Source organism: Triturus cristatus, chromosome 2_1, assembly GCF_964204655.1.
Source record: "Triturus cristatus chromosome 2_1, aTriCri1.1, whole genome shotgun sequence".
In the NCBI taxonomy this organism is placed as follows: Eukaryota; Metazoa; Chordata; class Amphibia; order Caudata; family Salamandridae; genus Triturus; species Triturus cristatus.
In genome coordinates, this window is record NC_140581.1 from 928,331,464 (window position 1) to 928,354,517 (window position 23,054).

The 23,054-nt window shown below is 47.9% G+C and overlaps 1 protein-coding gene across 2 annotated transcripts in view; it reads right to left on the bottom strand.

The window, feature by feature from the left end:
* Nucleotides 1-7,249: 7,249 nt before the first annotated feature.
* VPS13A (vacuolar protein sorting 13 homolog A) overlaps nt 7,250-23,054 on the bottom strand; it is a 2,314,464-nt gene continuing 2,298,659 nt past the window's right edge. For both annotated transcript variants that reach the window (XM_085633365.1, XM_085633382.1), the window contains one exon: nt 7,250-7,578. In XM_085633365.1, the coding sequence (XP_085489491.1) occupies nt 7,528-7,578 (51 nt within the window). In that variant the 3' untranslated portion in view covers nt 7,250-7,527. The remainder of the gene's footprint in view (nt 7,579-23,054) is intronic.

Consider the following 23,054-nt stretch of genomic DNA (forward strand, 5'->3'; position numbering starts at 1 on the left):
CTCGCGTGTGTGTATGTATGTGAGCTGTTTTCTTACAATATATGTAAGAGAAGACGCGCGCTGGTTATCCGGTGTGCTTTGTGCTATCCTTCAAGTGTATACAGTTGTTCGGCTGGCGGGGGATTATATGTTTGAATATTACATGCCTGCTTCTAAGGGGGTTTGGGGAGGCCGTTATGTCATTGAACTGTAGACCTGACGTGTATAGATGCTGTAACGATCTACGAGGTATAAATAAATGAAAGCGAAATCACAATACCGTTTCTTGTGATTTCTGGAGCATTTTGTCCTTCTTCTCAACAGAAGGTACCGTAAGATACCGAACAGTACATGCTCAGATTCTGCCCCGTCTTTCACGTCCCACATCCTCACGGAAATGCCCCCACAGCGGGAGCAAATGACAAATTAGAGCCCTGGCCTCTCGCATACAGTTGTAGTCTGCTCAAACAAAGTTCCTTTCGTCGAACTCGGCAATATGTAAGGAAAGCACAAATGATTAACCAGTGAGGCCACCGCGGATGACATCATACGCACTGCAGACTGCATTCTGGCGCAGATAAAGGGAGAGCTCGTCACTCCGTACCTGGTAAAGGGCCCGGCTACAGCCATTTATTCGAAGCTAGGCAAGGGGGGGAGGGACGTTCTCCCTGCAGAAGGCCTCTCTCGACTAAATGACACAAGGATTTCAGTGTTCAGGCAGTTAAGAGTGAAATACAAGCATCGGCATAGCCAATAGGTCTCGCCTTTGGGACCTTATAAGTGTTTAGCAATGCAACAGTTGCATAACTACATACTTATAAGGTCCCAAAAGGGAGAACTATTAGCTATGCAAAGCGGCCGTGCGGCCCCGAAAGTTAAAGTGATCGCGCTCAGGATCACGATCAAACATCAAAGTGGACGCAGCGGCTGCGAAAGTGAAAGTAATTGCGGTAAAGCGCGGCGCGCGCGCCCGCGTACATGCACTGTAGCTCTAGGCTGGCCTGGTAGCACTTTTTGGAGCCCTCTAAATAAGTCTCGCCAGACCAGCGCATGCGCTGGGTCAGGCGAGACCTAAAAATGATCCAGCCTGACTGTTCCCATGAGGCACAGGGTCAGACTGATTTGCATATGGCCATGTCTGAACTGGGGTGGCAGAGTGGGCTAAAGAACGGTGATGGATCAAACCCAGATCTGTTGACTGGGTGTGAGTGTTTGATTGGTTCTGATGCTCCGTCCATCACCACCCCCTTTTGTACCGCTATGTGCATCTACTGAGCTAATATCTAAGGGCCAGATTCACAGAAACTGTCTGAGACAAAATCCTAAACTTACTACTCCTGGTAGTCACAGAATGCATTTACGACTGTCCTAAGTTTACGTCTGCACTCGGGCCGGAATTTCCACACCCGGAGCAGAAGGTCCGCACCCGGAATGGAAGCTTCACACCCAGAGCGGCTTTTCCACCATCGGCCCGGAATACCCACAATGCATCAGATATAGTCAATTAACACCAGATTGTGGGTATTCTGACCCGAAAGCGGATATTCCAGCCCGATGGTGGGAATTCCGCTCCGGGTGTGGAGCTTCCGCTCTGGGTGCGGAACTACCGGCCCGAGTGCGGACGTAAACTTAGGGCAGATGTAAGTGCATTCAGTGAATACCATGAGTAGTAAGTTTAGGATTTTGTCTCAGATTGGTTCTGTGAATTGGGCCCTAAATGACCACAAATAATGTGGGATCCTTTACCTAATTAAGAACATAATTTCAAACTGATCATAGATTTTTCATTCATCCATGTTAGCTTGTATGCATTTCCAAATTAATAACATTGCTGCTCTACAAAGAACATACTGGACAACAGAAGTGAATGTGAGACGTTGAATTTTATTCAAATGATTCACTATTAAGGATATCGTTTTCCAGAAATAAAAGAAGTTAAAAATTGAGGTGAGCAGAGCAAATTAACATTACAAGCAAATAAGACTAGCGAGTAAAAACCCAGATGAACCCGGCTAAATAATTGCCTTGCTTTAAATGAAACCTGGTGCACGGTAAATGTGATTTTTACTATTTCCACCTCAGAGGCAAAATAAAACCACCTTTATTACCATTAACCCTTCCATATATGTTACTTCATATGTCACAAAAAGAATAACATGGTATACATGACTATACAAGGATAAAGGCGTGCATTTTGTCAGAAAAGTAAGGCGTTATACAATCTGTTAAATAAAATACTAATATCGTTGTGTAGCATTCTGTTTTGTCAGTGTAAGTTATTAGAATTAACAGCATCCTCAGTGCACATACTTCCAAGCATTAAGAAGCCATGTGGTCAAGTGCATGCATGCATTAAAGTTTTACAGTCAAGCAAGATTCTGTGCACACATAGGTAGGTGATCTTGCCTGACCCAGAATTGTGAAATTTAGGAAGAGTTTGGCGAAGGACAGGATACGTTTCTTGCTCTCCTTTAAATAGTAGGCCCTTCAGTATCGGTCACTGAAGTTCAAACCGTTCTGAACACAAATGCAGGTTTTCATCATACATTGTCAACATTCCTGCAAGGTGTTTTCTGAAGATCAATTTAAATGCAAAGTACTTCTGGACTTAAGTGTTCGAAAACGTGAATATGTGTTTCTTACAATGCTACAGAGTTACATGTGAGGGAGTTTGAACCCATCAAAAAACTTGAATAATCCAAAAGAATTCACAATTAAACTCCGCTCTAATATAAAAGATAAAGTTCCATCAATTCTGCCATCGGGTTCGTTTGCTAAGGGACGCAGTCCCTCAACTCAGCAACAGGCTGCACAAGGGAAAATAGCACCATTTTAATGGAAACTGGCAGAAGCCTATTGAAGCTACTTCAAAAGTATACTTAATCCTAAATTATTTGGGGCTTATTTCGGGGTGGCTCTGTCGCCACATGTCCCTGGTAACTCAGACCATTAGGCCAGCATTCGGCATCCAATGACTTAATGCAAATGTGTGCTTTCACTTTTATCACTCACCTTTCTCCTCCAATTTGTCTTATGTTTCCTACAGACAGGACTGAATTACATCTTTTTTCAGGGAATTAACCTATTTTGGCTACATTAAATCCCACATCAGCTATAGCACCTTGTTACTCATAAAATAGATCTGCTAAATGGTTTGGAAACAATATAAGAAAAAAGCCCAAAATGCTAAAGGCCTGATTAGACAAAAGTGTAATGTATAATCCTCTTAAAAGCAGTGTTAATGTATTTTACTATTTTCAAAATAACAAGAGCAACCCTTATGTCCTTGTGAACCGGGTATGTACTAAGTACAAAACAATATTCACAAGAAACTCATTTGTGAACAATAATTAATAATATGTGACTAAATTATGTCACTCTGAATTAATCACAACCTAATATGACTTTTCTTTACAAAAACCATATCAAATCAATTGTAAATCAACCTTCATAATAAGCCCACACAAAAAGCCTATTTCCTTTTTATTCAACCTAACCTCAGCCGAGGTAGGTATTATTTTATTCTAAAGTTCATTAATATCATAGACTTTTCATCAAAAATACATTTATAAGGATTACAGATATATACAATTCATATTTACAGTGACCTGTGACCCCAAGTGAAAAACCATAACCTATTGCAATACTTGTGTATGACAAAAGTGAAGAACAGAGAATTAAAAGGTTATTGGAAAATTATATAAGGACAGACTCGTTACAATTTGTAAATGATTTAGTCAAAAACTGTCTCTTTATATGTGTTGTCGACGACGTTTCAACCCACTCTAGGTACCGGGTCTCTTCAGGACTGTATTTCTGGGGACTGAACAAATTAAACTATGCGTTAGTAATCTTAGTAATATAACGATTAATAAGGGAATTGGGCTTTGGGGGCAAGGACAGTCGCTTACCAATAATTGCACACTTATGTCCATGTAGGATCCAGTATGTGGTGGCGATGGAAGATTATCTCCTACCTATAATCAAAGGTACAATGTTTGAGTACACGCGCTACATTAATGCGTGACAGTGCTCACCCAGGTGATAAGGAGAGTTGAACTTACTCCAATTCACTGTCTCACTCCGTGTTGATCAAGGAATGAGTCATAATGTTCCAGTATCAATTCATAGAGAATAATATCTCTTAGCACGGTGATTTCTGCAATTAGTATGTGAAAATTAGCACATTATTATGTGCATCAGCCAGTACATTTTTCTTATTTGTGAACTGGAAAAAACGTACTCAGATTTGCCTGTCTTCGCATATAATGGGAGGGGATATCGCAGGTGTATTCAGTAAATTCCGTAATAAAGCCGATTAATGTAGCGCGTGTACTCAAACATTGTACCTTTGATTATCGTTATATATCTAAGATTACTAACGCATAGTTTAATTTGTTCAGTCCCCAGAAATACAGTCCTGAAGAGACCCGGTACCTAGAGTGGGTCGAAACGTCGTCGACAACACATATAAAGAGACAGTTTTTGACTAAATCATTTACAAATTGTAACGAGTCTGTCCTTATATAATTTTCCAATAACCTTTTAATTCTCTGTTCTTCACTTTTGTCATACACAAGTATTGCAATAGGTTATGGTTTTTCACTTGGGGTCACATGTCACTGTAAATATGAATTGTATATATCTGTAATCCTTATAAATGTATTTTTGATGAAAAGTCTATGATATTAATGAACTTTAGAATAAAATAATACCTGCTGAGGTTAGGTTGAATAAAAAGGAAATAGGCTTTTTGTGTGGGCTTATTATGAAGGTTGATTTACAATTGATTTGATATGGTTTTTGTAAAGAAAAGTCACATTTGGTTGTGATTAATTCAGAGTGACATGATTTAGTCACATATTATTAATTATTGTTCACAAATGAGTTCCTTGTGAATATTGTTTTGTACTTAATGTATTTTACGGCATACATTTAATTTCTACTAGACAATTCTCCATGGGGAAATTACCATATTTAAATATTTCTACAGTGGAGAAACTTCCTTTGGAAATTAGATATGTAGAGGTAATTATGTAACCGCTACTTTTGGGTAAATACTCTACTAGATATTTCTAAACCAGACCTTAAACCATAAATAGAAGCTATCAAGTTCTGCATCTTTTCCCCAGAACCATTCACCTCTGTACAGTTTTCTGTTTGGTAGTACTTTCCCTATACAATGGATTGAGTTGGACCCGAGAAATCAGCACAGATTTTTTTTTTTTTTTAAGGTTTGTGTTTATGAAATATATATCAACTTTCATTCATTGTTTATGCATCTTCTAATAAACCGACTAGGTGTAGGCAGCTGTCAAAATACTTGCTAAACAGTATGGTGAATAAACCGGGGGCAGTAGTACTGAGGTATGGCATACATTAACAAAAAAAAGGCACACAAGTAAACAAGTTTTTAAGGGTGGTGTGCGTTTAATAACTATTACACTGGGGAGACATTTCTTTAAGTCATTAGGTAATGACTAAAACATGACTCAGCAAGTATGGTTGCCACCTGGCTGTTTTTTTTTTTTTTTTTTACCACCAAGCCCAATATTTCTGTATTTAGGCTGGTACAAAAATCCTGAAAATCACCTAAAAGTCGTATTTTTTCCCCTTATCAATACATAATTTAAACAGCAGCAATAATAAGACGTGACTTTAAAATGTGTTCCACTATTTAATGATCCTTGACTGACAATTTGTAAACAAACACAGAAAATCCATGCTAAAAATGAATACATAAAATTTTATATAAAGTTCTGTTATAGCCTTATAGCTCTCCGTAGCACGCTATACTGGACATTAAAAGCCCACTCCAGAGTTAACGGCCTGAGCTGAAGGCGAGGGCCTTTAACAAAAGAGCAGGCCTTCAGTGGCCGGTATACCCCAGCTACGACAGCTATAAGGCCATTAGAGCATTCCGCTACTAAAGGGCAGAATGTCGTAATTATAAACAGAAAGGCATGGAGCTCGAAAAAGTTGAAATCCCCGAAGCTCCAACACCTATGATTCACAGCTGTTGCTATGATTGTTCGTCTAACAGCCATGTGCATGGCCACGGCTGTTAGCTGTTGAACATTCACAGCAAGAGCTGTGTACGGGGGCTGAAGTCAGACCCTGGTTCTACCCGGCTTGGCTAAACTGTTTTGTTTTTTCAAGTTCAGCTGAGACAAGGAGACCCAGGAGCAGCATTGCCCCTCCCTCCCTCTGAGGCTCCAGTGACTGAGCTAGGGAGGAAGGAGGGGGAGGTGCTGGTGTGCTTTGCAGCACAGCCTCTAACTTTCCCCTGAACAGTCTACGTATTTTGGAAAGGCAGGGGAAAGAGAAAGGCAAAGGCTGTTTATTGGTACATTGACATGTTGAGAGCAGCAGGTCTATAACAGTTTATATAGGCCATTGCTGCTCCATTGTCTTCAATGGTGCTCTCAACATTCTAATGTTCTAATCAATTATCCAGTCCCTGCCTGTGCCTAATGCTAAAATATGAACACATAGTCGATATTTTTGTCTGGGAAAGGTGGCATCCCTAGCAGTACAATGTGCTCATCACATGACTTTAAATCAAGCTGGTAACACAAGCCAGAAAACAGCTGATGCCACACATCCACAAACCAGAAGTTTGAAATAGTCAGAGCCACCAAGCACACCAGACAAACTTATCCCATCAAGCAAACAGGTGACTGCATCAGAAACAACTGCCAAAATGCTTTCTTCTCCAACTTGCGATGTTGTACCTTTTGTCACCGGTCACCTTCCCCATGTATCAACATGGTTTAATTTTTTTGGTTTGATAACCTTTCATACTGCAGAGTAAGTGCATGGCTAGTGCTGATGCTGCCAGCTTCAAGAGGAGACGTCAGCTTTACATATAGCTCATTTTGGTCAGTTTTTGCTTAATAACTAACACTGTCCACAAAGTGCATTCTCAAAAAGTAAGGCAACGGGGTGCATAGTCGAGCAGACCACTTGACTCAGTGCGCACAAGTACGGGTTCTGCATTTCCACCGTGCTTCTCAGTGTCTTTGAGAGCCCACTGCAATTTTCCTTCGAATGGCAAGAGTGAAGTAGTGGGGAAAGATACTGGCAAAGTCAGAGGAGGCTACTTCCTGCAAAGGAGGAAGCCTGACAGGCGGCCGAGCTTCACCCTGTACCACTGAGCAAGGCACCGGATGTACATGACAAGTCAACTCTGCTGAACTCATCGCACATAGCCCTTACCAGAACCGCCAAAGTTAAAGACACAAGTGAAAAAAGACAATTCAGATTAGTGCTCGTTTCTCAAGTGAACCATTTTTGTTTTAACATCAAATAGTACTAAAAATTGGCTGATGGCAATCACCATCTTTTACGTGGCACTGAAATATTAAACATATACTTTTAATATATATTAATCATTATACAACATGCTTGAAGAAGGTACAATAATGTCTTCTGTGGGCATGTTCCTCCTCTTGTCAAGCAACGGTTATTTTACACTTTAAAATATACACTATGTGCAAGGATGGCAAAATCCAGTGGTGTCGACATTCCGATGTGCTCCTCCCACTGTTACACCTTTGACTGCAAATCTCTCATTTCATCAAGCTTAGAAAGAATCCACTGCAAAATAAAAAGGAAATGGTATTATTAACATTAAATAAGTAAGTGCACAAAATAATTGCCCATAAAGGAACTAGAGTACCAACTTATGGACATTTCATTCTAAGGTTGTGTGAGCAAGGTACTTACCTTCTGTAATACCTTATCTGGTAGAGACTCTATTTAGCCACAGATTTATTACCTTAGAATTCTACCTAGGCGTTGTACTGCCTTTTTTCGTGAGCAGTAACCCTATGCGCTGCTAGGTGGTGTCGATCGGCTCAGGGTGGGGTGGTCGCGCTGGATGTGACGTGCAGGGTGTGTATATAGCCGCTAACGCAGCATGCTGATATCAGTTTCTCTTCACAACTTTCTACGCCAGGAGCATGGAGCCACAGAGAACAATGACCACTGATGTGGAAAACTAGGGCCCTGAAAGGGGAACAGCCCTGTCCCTAGAAATCCATTTTCAGAGCAGTAAAAATGGGTGGGTCAATAAGGAAACTGCAGCTAGATAGTCTCCACCAGATAAGGTGTTACTGAAGGTAATTAACTTGTTCATCTGACGGAGACTTCTATTCGCAGATTCCTTATCTTAGAAAAGACACCCAAGCAATACCTCCACGATGTCGGTCTGCGAAACACTTTCTTACCAAAAAGTCCTCCTGCAGGACCAGATAGGCAAAGTACCCGTCCCGACAGACCTGACTGTCCAGGTAGGAGTGTTTTGTGAAGGTGTGCAGAGAGGCCCATGTTGCCACCTGGCAGATGTCCAGGACTGGGACTCCATGTGCTAATGCAATGGTCGCTGCCTTGGCTCTGGTGGAATTAACACGCAGACCCTCAGGGGGTGGCTTCTTGGCCAATGCGTAGCAGATTGTAAAGCAGAGCACGATCCATGGTCCGCTTCTGCACAGCCTTTCCTTTCTTCGCTCTGATATACCCCACAAAGAGTTGGTCGTCCATAGGGAACTCTTTCATGCTGTCAAGGTAGAACGATAACGCCCTTATTGAGTCCAGTCAGTGAAGTTGCTCCTCTTCCTTAGAGGGATGTTGTGGAGTGTAAAATGTAGGCAGGGTGATGGACTGGCCTACATGAAAAGGAGTGACCACTTTGGCAGAAAGAAAGCTCTATTTCGAAGAACAAGTTTGTCTGTGTAGATGTTCAACTACGAAGGCGTGGATGACAACGCCTGAAGCTCACTGACCCTCTGGGCAGATGTTACTGCTACCAGGAAGGCCATCTTGATGGTAAGGAGCCGGAGAGGATAACGGCTCAAAGGGAGCGCACATCAGAAACGTCAGGACTAGATTACGCTTCCACTGAGGCATGATAAAGTTAGGAGTTGCAAACCTTTCAAGAACCTATGTACAATAGGGGATTTGAAGAGGGGAGGCTGGTCGGGCATCCGCAGAAAGGCTGAAATAGCAGAAAGGAAGCCCTTTAAGGTGCCCTGTGCAGAGCCCTGTTGGGCAAGGGAAAGAATTAAGAGAAGAACCTGGGAAAGGAGAGAAGAAGCTGAGAAAGGGGAGCAGAAAGGGGGTCAGCCTGTTTTTCTGCTCACCATGTGACAAACTTGCCCCAACGGCAGGCATATATCATTTTGGGGAGGGACGTCTGGCTGCCAAGATAACATCACAGACTTCGGGTGAAAGGACGAAAGTTGTTAAATGTCACCTCTCAATCTCCATGCAAAAAGGTGGAGCATTGACAGGTTCAGGGTTGAGAACCCTCCCCAGCTGCTGCGACAGAAGATCATCCCAAAGAGACCGCCTGATCAGAAGACCAATAGACCTGCTGAACAGTTCAGGATACCAAACTCAACGAGCCCAGCCCTGAGCCACAAGAAGGACTTGGGCCCGGTCGTTCCTGATCTTCTTGAGAACTTTGGGCCGGAGTGGTATGGGTGGAAAGGCGTACAGAAGACCGGAGCTTGACTCGAGATAAAAAGCGTCTCCAACAAGAGTAGTCTTGGAAAACCCAGCATGAAGAACTGCTGACATTGGGCACTCTCGGAGGTGACGAATAGACCTAACAGCCTTTCTACCCTCCACCAATGGAAGGCTAATACAGGTGTTCACGGACAACACCACCGCCATGTGGTACTGCAACAAACAGGGCGGAGTGGGAGGGGACCCTTTGTCAAGAGTCCCTGCATCTCCGGTCATGGCTGGAACAGTAGGGCATATCCTGATGGTTCAACACCTGGCAGGCTCTCTGAACGTCATGGCGGATGAACTCAGCCAAAGATGCCTAACGGGGCACGAATAGCATCTCCATTCGAAGGTGGTGCAATGTCTCTTTCAGCATTGTTCAATGCCAGCCGGTTCGCCCGGACCTCCAGAAGATTGATTTGGAGTCCGGATTATACATTCCGAAGAGGTAGCCTGATACGTTACTTTAGAAAGAGAGAATGTGTGTGTTGGTGTGTGTTTGCTCATTGTAGGTGGACCCACTAGTATTAGCCTTTGTGTACCCTGTCTCCCTAAATATCACTATTTCAAAATGGATGTAATGCTTCTGATAGGGTGATAAAATGAGGGGCACGTATGACTTAAACCATTTTTTTAAGCAACTGACGTCTACTTCGGTGCTGATGTCAATGGAGCCATGTAAGTCCCCTCGGGCGCACGGTATTCAGTTTCTTCTGTGAAACCTTCCGCGCCAGAAGGCGGAGCCACTATAGAAACTGATTGCGGAAACAGTGTGCCAAAAAGATCAACAATCTTTGAAACATTAATAGAGAAGAAACATCAAATGGTGTGTTAATACCAGACATGGATTTTAAAAGAAAACCCAAAAGAATCAACAAAGCACAGGGTTATGTGAAATCCTGCACCCTAGTGAATAACCACCATGCAAGGGAATAAAGCTTATACTCTATAGACCATTCATAAAAAATCTTGAAAACCTGTGCCTTGGTAAATAACCCTCATATAAGGGAAGACAGCCTTACACTCTTAGCCCATTCATCAGTGGTAATGAGTGGAATAATAATAGCAAAACAAAACCTATAAAAACAACACCAAGCTGTTTGTTGAATCACACCATTACGTGACATATTGATAGTGCCAATACCTGGTATAATGATACCAAACAAAGACTTTCAAAGAAAGAACAAATAAATCAATACTGCCCACACGTTTCCAATCCAGTGTGAAATAGAAACACCCCTCACCCTACCAACCACACACATTTGGAAATGGACGGCATGGCAACATCTAAACAAAACCTACGTGGCCAAGCCAAGTGGTCTATTGAGTCCCAACTTAAGTTGAGATACATATCCCCAGTATGTAAAATCAGTACAGAAAAAGTGTATAACCCTTCCCTCATAGGTCATTCGCAGAGTGGGGAGGATGTGCAGGGAGTTAATGAATATGCGGCTAGACTGTTTCTCTACCAGATATTGTTACTGAAGGTAAGTAACATTTACATCTGATAGAAACATCTAGCCACAGATTCCTTAACTTTTGAATTAAATACCATAGCTATACCCCCGGAGGAGCGTCTCCCAACCAATCCTACAAAAGTTCTCAAATAGAACCAGCCGATCATAACTAACAATCGACCGAAAGTACGTAGGAGTAGCAGAACAAGTGCTTGGCTCTTATTAGAGTCCATGATCACTGTCACAGAACATATACATAATAAACAACGCTACAGGCCCGAGAGAAAGGCCCTTGAAGGAAAAGGGGAAAAAAACCCTAAAGGACCATCTGTCAGTTATTAGACATTAACCTCTATCCCCAAAGGGGAAAGAAAACTCGCTGACTAAAAGGGCTGAGTGCAAGACAAAAGTCATGTAATCCGCATTCTTCACAACAATGAAGAAATATCAGAGAAAGAACTGTACTGATAAAATCCAAAAGAAGGACTCCCAGAACTCATTTCATTATACCAAGATGAATGAACACCAAAAGAAAGATGAACAACATTACTTCATGGTATTGAGGATTTTGTTTGAACAAAATGACCACTCGAAAGTTACATAGTGCACAGCAAAGAGACTAAAATGGCACTAATTGGTGTGAATTTTATATTGATATTCATCAATGATGCCAGTTGTAAAAAGAATCCCACAAAGGTGTATCACCTGGACATATACATAATATATACAACATTGTGTCACAATAGACTCCCAGATGTCTGACAGCACATAGAGAATCGCTGGCGCACATTTACTGCAAGACTGCAGGTATCTACAAAGCCTGCTCCTACATGGCCTTCAGTGTTATGGTCCGAAAGTCTGAACATGACAGAGCCGTGGGTACGCTCAAAATACCAAGGCAAGCGAAAGAAGAAAAGGAGAAGCACCTATTAGTGCAGTATCAAAAAATAAATAAGGAAAAGATAAAACATTAAAAGGAAATAATATATCAAATGAATCCTTATTAGCAACAAGCGCATGCGACAACACTTGTGGTACGAAACAAAATGTGATCATAAGCCCGCCTCAAGAAGTAACAGCCATAATTTCCCAAAGACTTGTAAAGCACAGTGAAAATAGATACTTACCCAAAAAGACCGGTAGTATATAACCTCCAGACAGTTGCAAAAAGCATTGTGGGAGAATTACAAGAAGAGCTTCTTATAAAGCCTAACAACTCCATAAATCGTATGACCGAAAACAGGTAAGGAAACTGCAGCTAGAATTCTTCATCAGATTGTTTCCGACACTACCTATCACGCAGCGTAAAATATAGAGTTCACCCCATATGTTCTAGGAATAAACAAATGAATTACCTATCCCCTCCACAGAGAAGACAACCAACTTGGGTCTTCCAAAGAATACACCATAAACTCCGAGTTTGCTCCCACAATCATCCGAAAGGTGAAGCACATGCAATAAAAATATATATATGCAGTCCGCTCCGAAGGAGAAAAGAACCTACATAGTCTGAGAGGAGTTTAATGAAGGATGAACCACAAGAACATGTATTCAAAAGAACGTAGGCCCTGAACCCACCATCGCAATATTAAATATGCACACCACCAGAGTAGTGAGAACTTACTACGCTGATTACTCTTACGAGTAAAGACTAGAGCGTCCCTATATACCAGACTTACCACTGGCATGCCAACATGTCCCTATGCGAGACAACAAAAACTAAAACCATGCACATCTTAGCCTACTGGACTGCTTCAAAGAAGCTTGCGTCAGAAAACTTTCCATACAAGAAGAGACGTCTCTTGACGTCATTTTCAGATGCTTAGGTTTAAACACATATGCTCACATGTCCAAGAGTAGCCATATATGAGTATGCACTGCCTCTTATGCTCAGTTACCACCCTTTAATGCCAGGTCCAGCTTTACACACATGCATACAGTCTCATATGCACATGCACTTTCATCACATTTGAACATTAACTTGATAGGCCCATGCTCAGAATCAATGCTCATAAATGGACTCATGCAGCATGTACAGCTTCTTTTGCCCACTTATGTCTTCATTGCCCATTTACCTTCTATGCAATATCATATAAACAGATTCAAGATCCTATACATATGCATGAAGTACGAGTTACTTACCTCGGTAACGATGTATCTGGTAGAGACGATTCTAGCCGCAGATTCCTTCACGTAGAATTATCCCCAGGCGTGAGACTGGTTCCGGAATTTTTTTTGCCACAGCATCCCTGCGTGCCGGGGCGACATCACGCGACTCCGCCCTGGCGTCGTCCGCGTACGTGACGTCAGCGAGGTCACATAAGACCCGCCCCGGCGCGCCAACGTCAGTTTTCTTCGGTGAACTTTTCCGCACCACAAGGCGGAACCACCAGATAAAAAAAACTGTGGAAGCATGGGAACAGTGTGCGAAGAGCAGAAAAATTGGAAAGAAACGGTGATGAACAACACCACCAGAGTAGTGCCAACATTGAGAACTCAAGGGCAGGGAAAGAAGAAGAACAAGCAGAAACCTGTGCAGTCACCCTACCAGCACATAGACCGCCTCCCATCCCTGTGCCCCGGAGGCAAAGAACATGTGTAACTGCATGGCCCACGTAGTAAACCCCCACCCATCCTGAGGAAGGAATGGGACCAGTCCCAGGACAGACAGGGACAACAAACTTCCAAGCCACTCCAACCTAGAAGGCAACCACCCACAAGGGACAAGGGCAAGACCTGGCCAGACGACCCTTAATCAGAGGATAGCAATGGAAGGAAGGGAGGGGAGGGAGGACAGGGATAGAAAGCAATCCCCCCCCCCCCCCCCCCCCCCAAACCTCGAGTAGCCAGAGCAGGAGGGCACCAGAACCCCAACCTGCAAAGAACCAAAGGAGGAACGAACCGCCCCCAGACGGAGTCGCCCGTCAAGAACAAGGAAGACACTCACAGGAGATACAGCTCCCCACCGGGAGGCGAGTACCGAAGACCAACCCAAGGGTCCTCGCAGAATAGGGGAGGAAGGGCGGGCCGTGAAGGAATCTACGGCTAGAATCGTCTCTACCAGATGCACAAGTTACTACTTGTGTAACGATATATCTGTAAGAGACATTAGTTAGTGATAGATTCCTTACCTTAGAATATTCCCCAGGCGTCAGTCTGGATCCGGTAAGTTTTCTGTTTACCAGTACCCCTGCGCGCCGGTAGGTGGCGCCGTGCGGCTCCTCGCCAGTCACTGGCGTCGTGCATGCTGGGACGACGTCACGGAGGCTACTTAGGCGCCACCCATGCGTGCTGACATCAGTTCTGTACACAACTTTCCGCGCCGAAACGCAGAGTCATGCGAGAAACTGACCTTTGGTGCATAAAACTAGGGCCATAAAAGGAAATGACCTTAACCCTAGTAATCAGTTCGAAGAATGGGGAGGATGGGTGGGTCGGTAAGGAATCTATCACTAACTAATGTCTCTTACAGATATATCGTTACCCAAGTAGTAACTTGTGCATCTGAAAGAGACACGTTAGTGATAGATTCCTTACCTTAGAATAGATACCCCAGCAATACCAACCCCGGTGGTGGGTCTGCGAACAAGATTACACCAGAAAGTCACGGAGCACAGAACGGCTAAAGAAGCTGTCTCTCCAGACCGGACTGTCAAGGCAGTAGTGCTTGGTAAATGTGTGCCGCGAGGCCCACGTAGCTGCCTGACAAATATCCTGCAAGGGGACACCGCGTGTCAAGGCAGTAGTGGCTGCAGTTGCCCTGGTCGAATGGGCATACAGACCCACAGGAGACTCCTTCTTGGCCAAGGAGTAACATTCTTTGCTGCACAGAATGACCCACCTGGACATGGTCCGTTTGTGCACCGCTCGACCTCTTTTGGCGACCACGTAGCAAACAAAGAGCTGATCATTCACCCGGAACTGCTGTGTACGCTGCAGATAGAATGCAAGCGCACGTATAGTATCCAGACGGTGAAGCCGCTCCTCTTCTCGTGAAGGATGCTGAGGCAAAAAAAAGGTGGGCAAAGTGATGGTATGCCCGATGTGGAAGGGCGTGACAACCTGTGGCAAGAAAGAAGGACATGTCCTCAGAACCACCTTGTCCAGATGAACAGAAAGGAAAGGAGGTTTGTAAGAAAGAGCCTGGAGCTCACTCACTCTCCTGCAGAGGTGATAGCTACCAGGAAAGCCGTCTTGAGAGTAAGAAGACGTAAGGTACAGTTGTGAAGGGGCTCAAAGGAAGCGCACATCAGAAAAGTCAAGACAAGAAATTATGAAGGGCACAGGTGGGTACATATGCGTAATGCCCTTAAGAAAACGGTTAACAACCGGGGACTTAAAAAGAGAAGGCTGATCAGGAAGCCATAGGAAGGCAGAGATAGCCGACAGATAACCTTTAAGAGTGCCCAGAGCAGAGCCCTGCTGGGCCAAAGAAAGAAGGAACAGGAGAACCTCAGAAAGAGGGGCAGAAAGAGGATCCACAGTCTTAGCTGTGCACCATGCCACAAATCTGTTCCACCGACAGGCATACACCGTTTTAGTGGAGGGACGCCTGGCTGCCAAGATGACATCACGGACTTCGGGAGGAAGTTCAAAAGGTGTCAACTGTCGCCGCTCAATCTCCAAGCATGGAGGTGGAGACTGGACAGGTTCGGGTGGAGGACCGTCCCCCGCTGCTGCGACAGAAGATCCTCCCGAAGAGGCAGACGGAGCGGGGGATCGATGCTCACACTGAGTAGCTCGGGATACCATGCTCTTCGAGCCCAGTCCGGAGCCACAAGTATGACTTGGGCCCGGTCGCGCCTGATGTTGTTCAGCACTCTGGCCAGAAGTGGTATAGGCGGAAAGGCATACAACAGACCGCAGCTCCACTCGAGACGAAAAGCGTCTCCGAGCGAGTGCCACCTTAGAAATTCCAACGCGCAGAACTGAAGACATTGCGCGTTCTCTTCAGTGGCGAATAGATCTAACCAAGGCTCTCCCCATCGCAGAAAGAGACCTTGTGTCACGTCCAAATTCAGACGTCACTCGTGATCCACCATGCACCGGCGGCTGAGTTCGTCCGCCCTGACGTCCAGAGAACCTGCTAGGTGTTGCACCACCAAGTTAATGCCTTGATGTTCCAGCCACGTCAAGAGCCGCAGAGCCTCCTGACAAAGGGCGCACGACCCCACCCCACCCTGTTTGTTGCAATACCACATGGCGGTGGTGTTGTCCATGAACACCTGCACTACACTTCCCCGGACAGAGGAAAGGGATGCCTTCAGTGCAAGTCGGATCGCCCGCAGCTTCAGAAGGTTGTTATGGAGCCGGGACTCCGCCGGAGACCAGAGGCATCTGATCTCCGCCTCTCCCATGTGGCCTCCCCAGTCCAGGAGGGACGCATCCGTCACGACTGTGTGCTCCGGTTGGGGAAGGGAGAGGGATCTGCCATCAACCCAATCGCAATTCGTGAGCCACCACTGCAATTGCCATGCAGTGCCCTCCGAGATCTGGACATGATCGGACAGGTTGCCCTGATGTTGCGCCCACTGGAACATCAGGTCCCACTGCAGAACCCGCATATGCCATCTGGCATGCGGCACCAGCAGGATGCAGGAGGCCATCAGGCCCAGAAGCCGGAGGGACATCCTGACTGAAACCCGGGATAGAGGCTGAAAGAGCGGAATCATAGCCTGAATATCCCGGACTCGCTGTTCGGGAGGATAAACCCGAAATAGCGTTGAATCTAGAACCGCTCTGATGAAAGGGAGCTTCTGAGAGGGACTCGGGTGCGACTTCGGCACATTGATGGAGAACCCCAGCAGATGCAGGAGGTCGGCCGTAGTCTGGAGGTGGGAGACAACTGCCTGGGGCGAACCTGCCTTCAACAGCCAGTCGTCGAGGTAGGGGAAGACTGACACCACTGACTTGCGCAGATGAGCCGTGACCACCGCCATCACCTTCGTGAACACCCGAGGGGCACTGGTAATGCCGAAGGGGAGCACGTCAAACTGAAGATGCTCCTGGCCTACCGTGAACCGCAGATAATGCCGGTGGGCCGGCAGGACGGGAATGTGAAAATAAACGTCCTGCAAGTTCAACGCTACCATCCAGTCTCCAGGGTCCAGGGCAGACAGGACCTGAGCTAGAGTCAGCATCTTGAACTTCTCCTTCCGGAGGAAGCAATTGACGTCCCGGAGGTCCAAGATGGGGCGCAGGCCCCCATTGTCCTTTTTGGGGACCAGAAAGTAGTGGGAATAGCAACCACTCCCTACTTCCGGATCGGGAACGTACTCGATGGCCCCCTTGGCCAGGAGGGCCGTGACTTTCTGACGGAGTAGAGCCAAATGATCCCCCGACATGCGGTGGAACCGAGGTGGCATGGCTGGAGGGGAGGACAGAAAGGGGAGCGAGTATCCTTGGCAGATTATCTGCAGCACCCACTTGTCTGACGTAATTTCGCACCAGTGGTGGAGGTGAACCCTGTCACCCACTGGTGTGGGGTGCCCCCTGAAGCTCGGATTAGGAAGGTTTCGAGGCGGAAGCGGCGGGGGTGAAAGTGGACAGACCCGCCCCTGCGGAACCCACGTCCGGGGCCTCGCTGAGGCTGGTTCTGCACAGGCTTGCTGGAAGAGCGCGCCTGGGTACCCCTGCCCTGGCCACGAAAGGAACGAAACGAGGAAAGACCCAAAGACTTGGCCGTGGAACGAGAGCCTTTAAAGCGCTCCAGGGCATTGTCAGCCTTATCACCAAAGAGGCGGGAGCCATCGAAGGGCATGTCCATGAGCGAGCTCTGGACATCGGGTGAGAAGCCAGTGGAACGCAACCATGTGTGGCGCCGCAACGCCACCGTCGTGGAAATCGCCCTGTCCAACTAATCAGCAGTGTCCAAACCACACCTGATGGCAAACTTCACCGCATACGTGCCCTCCGCAATCGCTTGGGAAACGACAGCCTGGACCTCCTCAGAGCACGGAGGCAGAACCTCCGCCACCAAAATCCTACACTGCGTGGGAGTAACGGCCCAATAAGCAGGCGGTATTAACTGACCTCAACCCCAAACTGGAGGAGAACAACCTCTTGTCATATTGTTCAATGTAATAGATGCACACGCTAAGAAATAAATATACAAAGTAGAAACATTTTTCCAATATAAACTTCCACTCTTCTTATTTATTCATAAAGGATTCTTCCACTCCCAACGCGTTTCGTCGTTAAGGGGTGTATCCCATACGACTTCTTCAGGGCTGGAAGCAACATAGATATCAATTGTAACAAATTATAACAATAGTGGGCAACAAACAAGTACACGCCCTAAAAAATTGTGTACCTAGTGCAGAGGAATCACAGGTGCTTACAGGTGCTCCATATATATTCACAGGTGTAAAAGTTATAAATATACCAAAATGTAAGTTACAGAAACAGAATACACTCAAAATATAATAGATACATTTTGAAAAACCAAGAATTGCAATTGCGTTCTTTATGACAACGCGATTTATAGCTGGTAATTGATTTACTCACCAACCCTAGTGTATTGTGCTAATAAACAGCAAATTACTATGGGGCAAAGATAGAGCCCGAGAGACAATATTAAGTGCGTTTTTAATCAGCGCTGCTTTAATATGAGTTTACAAAGAGCAGAGAAAAGTGCCTAATACTATAGTTATATTTCATAGGCACCATAGGAACATATACACACGTCACATATTATCGTTGAATAAATAAGAAGAGCGGAAGTTTATATTGAAAAACTGTTTCTACTTTGTATATTTATTTCTTAGCGTGTGCATCAATTACATTGAATGTTATATCAATCTACGATTGAGTTTGTAGGGAGTTTGGGTGGTATTCCTTATTGATAGCACCGCGGTAGATTTTTCATTTCTATGTCAGTTTCTATAATTAATTTTGTGCGATTGTGTTTGTAGCGCCATACAGCCTTTCACACCCATCAACTCTTGTCATATTGGTCCAGCCTATTAGAGTCCATATACGGCGGAACCGAGGGAAAGGCACTCTGCAACGCCGAGGCCTGAATGACCAGGCTCTCAGGCGTCGGGTGAGTGGTCAAGAAGGCAGGATCACCAGGCGCCAGGTGATGACGCCTAGCGACGTTCTTATCCACCAGCGCCCCGAAGGCTGGCCGCAACGAAGTACCCAAGAGGACTTCAGTAAGGGCCTCATTGAAAGGGAACAGCGGCTCCGACGACGCAGACGCCGTCTGGAGCACCTCCGTAAGGAGGTTGGTCTTCAGGGCCACCGTAGGGAGGTCGAGGTGGAGAGTCTCCGCGGGTCGACGCAGCACCATAGTGTAGGAAGCGCCGTCCTCCATAGTAGGCGGAGGCGAGACAAACCCCGGGTCAGAAGACATATCAAGTTCACCCGCATCTTGAATGTCATCCACCAATTTCCTGCTCGGAGTCACACTGCCGCGCAAGAGGGTCCTCGGAGCCGTCCCAGTCCTCATCCGGCTCCGGGGTAGAAGGAGTTGGTAGCGGAGGCAGGACCGGAGCCGGAGAGGGGGCCAGCGGCGCCGGGAGCGGTGCCGGGAGAGGCGCCGGCCGGGGCCCCGTCCCAATGAGGATCCCAGGTGGTAACGAAATGGGCCGAGAACCGGGGCAGGGGCAGGATAAACGGCATCCAGTGTGGTGCCTGTGGCCGGAGCCAAGGGCAGCACCGGAGCCAGCGGCGTTGCACCTTGTGGAGCCAGAGCCGCGGGCGCTGGATCCAGTGGCTCTGGGGCTGACACCGGAGGCGGTGCCGCAGGGTCAACAGGATCTGGATACGGGGCAGCGGGGCCTGCAGGTGCACCAGCGGGAGCCCGAGGCCTAAAAAGGTGGTCCAAGGCAGGAAGAAACACTTGCCACTGTTCGGGAGTCGCCCACCGACCTGGGTAGAGCGGGTAGGCCGCGGGACTCCCAGGCTCCAGAGGAGCCGCAGGGGCGGAGCCCCTGTCCCCCACGTCTGCCTCCGGGATCAACGGGGGGACGTCGGAGAGCGAACACGCTTCTTCGACTGCTTCTTATGGCATCGCTTACCAGAATCCGAAGGTGAAGACTTAAGAGTCCGAGGAGCGACTGCTGCAGTCCCACGAACGTGCCCTAGACCCGGAGAGGCGGCGAGAGGAGTGCTGGACCTCCAAAAAAGTGGTCAAAAATTGACCGAGATACGTGCTCAATCCGGATCTGCGCTTTTGGCGCAGAAAAAGAAAGAACTGACGTCAGCGTGCATTGGTGGCATCTCAGTAGCCTCCGTGACGTCGTCCCGGCTTGCACGACGTAGTGATGGGCACGAAGCCGCACAGCGCCACCTACCGGCGCGCAGGGGTACTGCTAAGCAGAAAACTTTCCAGATCCAGACTGACGCCTGGGGAATATTCTAAGGTAAGGAATCTATCACTAACGTGTCTCTTTCAGAAACATCGTTACCGAAGGTAAGTAACTCATACATCTGATAGAGACTACTAGCCGCAGATCCCTTCATGTAGAATAGATACCCTAGCAATACCCCCTGGGAAGGAGGGTCTGCGAAAGGACCCCACCAGCCAATGCAGAACAGAGGGCCTCACAGGGGACCAGATCTGTGGACCAGGTAGAACCTCGCCCCTGCCAGGCCAAGGGAACCCCCACAAGCAGAACCCCACCGACCCCAAGGGGATGTAGGAGGGAAAGAAGGCTGAAGAGGCCCGTACACTCACAGCAGAGGAACCAAGGGCAAGGACTGAGAGGCCGAAGCACTGCACTCCCCCACAAGGCAACATAGCTTCCGCCTACCGCCAAGACAGGAAAAGCGGAAGATAAAGAAGAAGCCTAGAGGGCCCAAGGAAACTAGGGAAAAGAAAGCGAACCCACTCCAGATGGAGAGCTGCCTGCCAGCCAGAACAGCGCCGGCAGTCAAAGTCAGAAGCAAGAAGAACAGCCCGAGGCCCCAGGAAGGCCGAGTAGGCGACGTCTGGCAAGGGAGAACACAGGATCATCCCAGACATCAGGACAAGAGCAGGGAGAGGAGGAGATGCCCTGGCCACCACTACGAGTGCCCGCGCACACGACCTCAGGAAGCAAAAGCAATCTACCTAAACGCCATGGAGAACATGCACCCGAAGGCGACCAGAACCCTCTAGCAGAGCGCAAGCCATATGACAGCTGCCACTACCCCACATAGGGTACGTTAAGTCCCACGATATGGGAAACCTCTTTGGAAGAACTTCCGCAGCAGAGGAAAAAACAAAAGAGCCACGGGGAAAAAAACACCCTCGCTGAAGGCTTGACAAGCAGCCCAAGCAAAGCAGAAGGCCCAATCTCAGGGCCAAGTCTGCGCAACAACTCCTGCAGAACCCACACACAATCAACATAAGGGCCGTCCAGCAGCCAACAATGCCAAAGTCCCAAGGAAGGACGTAAACGGCCAGAAAACATACTCCACAGCCAGAACAGCCGGCCTAAGAAGGCCCAGAATCAACCCAACTCAGAAGTCACTGAGGAGGGGACGGAGGAGAAGGAGGATAAGGCGGAGGAGCAGGACGGAGCCCTGCCAAGAGCCTTTGGATGGCGGAGTCGGCCGGGGCATGGAACAACAGGCTGCCATCAAACGGAAGGTCGATGAGTCGCTCCCGAATATTCTCAGGGAATACTCCGTCCCGAAGCCAAGCATGGCGAAGGAGAGCAACTGAGGAAGCCATGGCCCGGCACCTCTGAGATGTCCAGAGCGGAGCGGAGAATAAACGCTGCAAGCTCCCGGCCATCCAATGCATGATGCCGTAAGTCCACCTGACCAAACTCCTGGGACGCTGCAGATCCCAGAGACTCAGCCGAGTCCCACAAATAGAAGGAGGCCCTAGCCAGCGCACACAAGGTATTAAGGGCCCGCACTGGTCGAGGCGAACATGTTGTGTCCCTAAGAGTCCAGCCAGCGGGCCTCTCAGGATGGCGGAGTCCACAGTAGCGGCAGGGAGAAAAAGCAATCCGCAAAAGGGGGCTAGCGGCTGAGGGGTGAAGGGAAAGACACACCGGGTCACACGGCGCCGGGAGGTGCCGGTGAAGAAGATGCTGAGGCACCGGGTCCCTGAGGCAGGACGCCTCCAAGCCCCCGTCAAGGAAGAAAGGAGCGAATCTTCAAAGGGAAGTAAGATTTCCCTCCCACCAGAGCCCTGGTGGAGGACCTCCAATAGATGGTCCACCGGAAAGTGAGCCACCGGTTCACCCATGCGCAGGATGCCCACAGCCGTGGACACCGTGTGAGCGAAGGCTGCACCTGCCTCCGTAGGGCCCCACGATGGAGAAAGCGGCTCCTCCGTGACAACACACGGCGACCAGTCTCCGGGGAGGACAACACCAATATGCAGTCTGCCTCCGGAGAGGAAGGAGCGTCCGAGGACGAATCCGCGGTAGGACCCCTGCGCAGAGCCGTAGAGTCCGCTGCTTGAGGCAGGACGTCAGCACCAGCCGGTGTCACTGGACAAGGTACCTCCAAGTCACCCCGCACCGGAGAGGAGACCGGAGTAGAGCTGGAGCCGCCCCAGCCCCGGGGCGGCGCCAGAATGACGCTGACCCAACCCCCGCTGAGGCAGCCACCTGCGTGGAGGAACGAGACGGGCATGGGGAGTGGCACGAAGCCCCCCACCAGCCGTGTCCCAGAATGAGGTGAAGATTGCTCGGCAACCCATGTGGCGGCACCAGGGATGATCCAACCTCCGACGAGGAAGCCGCCTGTGGGGAGGAACGAGAGGGGCCCGGAGAGGGACGAGAGGTCCTCCCTCGGCCTCGACCCGGAGCGGGACGAGGAGGGTCCACCGACCTCTGTGGCTCTGCACGGTCCAGCTGCTGCCGGCCCCGTAGCGGCGTCACCTCGGCCTTAGACAGGACCACCTCGTCAAAGGACCGAGAGGGGCTCGGGATGCGAACCAAGCCCCGGCGACCTCCCGTGACACCACAGGGACCCACGCGACAGTTTGCGGCGAGGCAGAGACACCGTGGTCTGAAGGAGGATCCGCACCCCAACAGCACCACATCACCCAGTCTGGATCCGAACCAATCCACGCCGGGGCTGGAGCCACCGGCGACACCGTGGAGGGTCCTGCGCAGGGCGAGGGATCCGCCGACGTACCAGAAGGGGAAGGAGGAG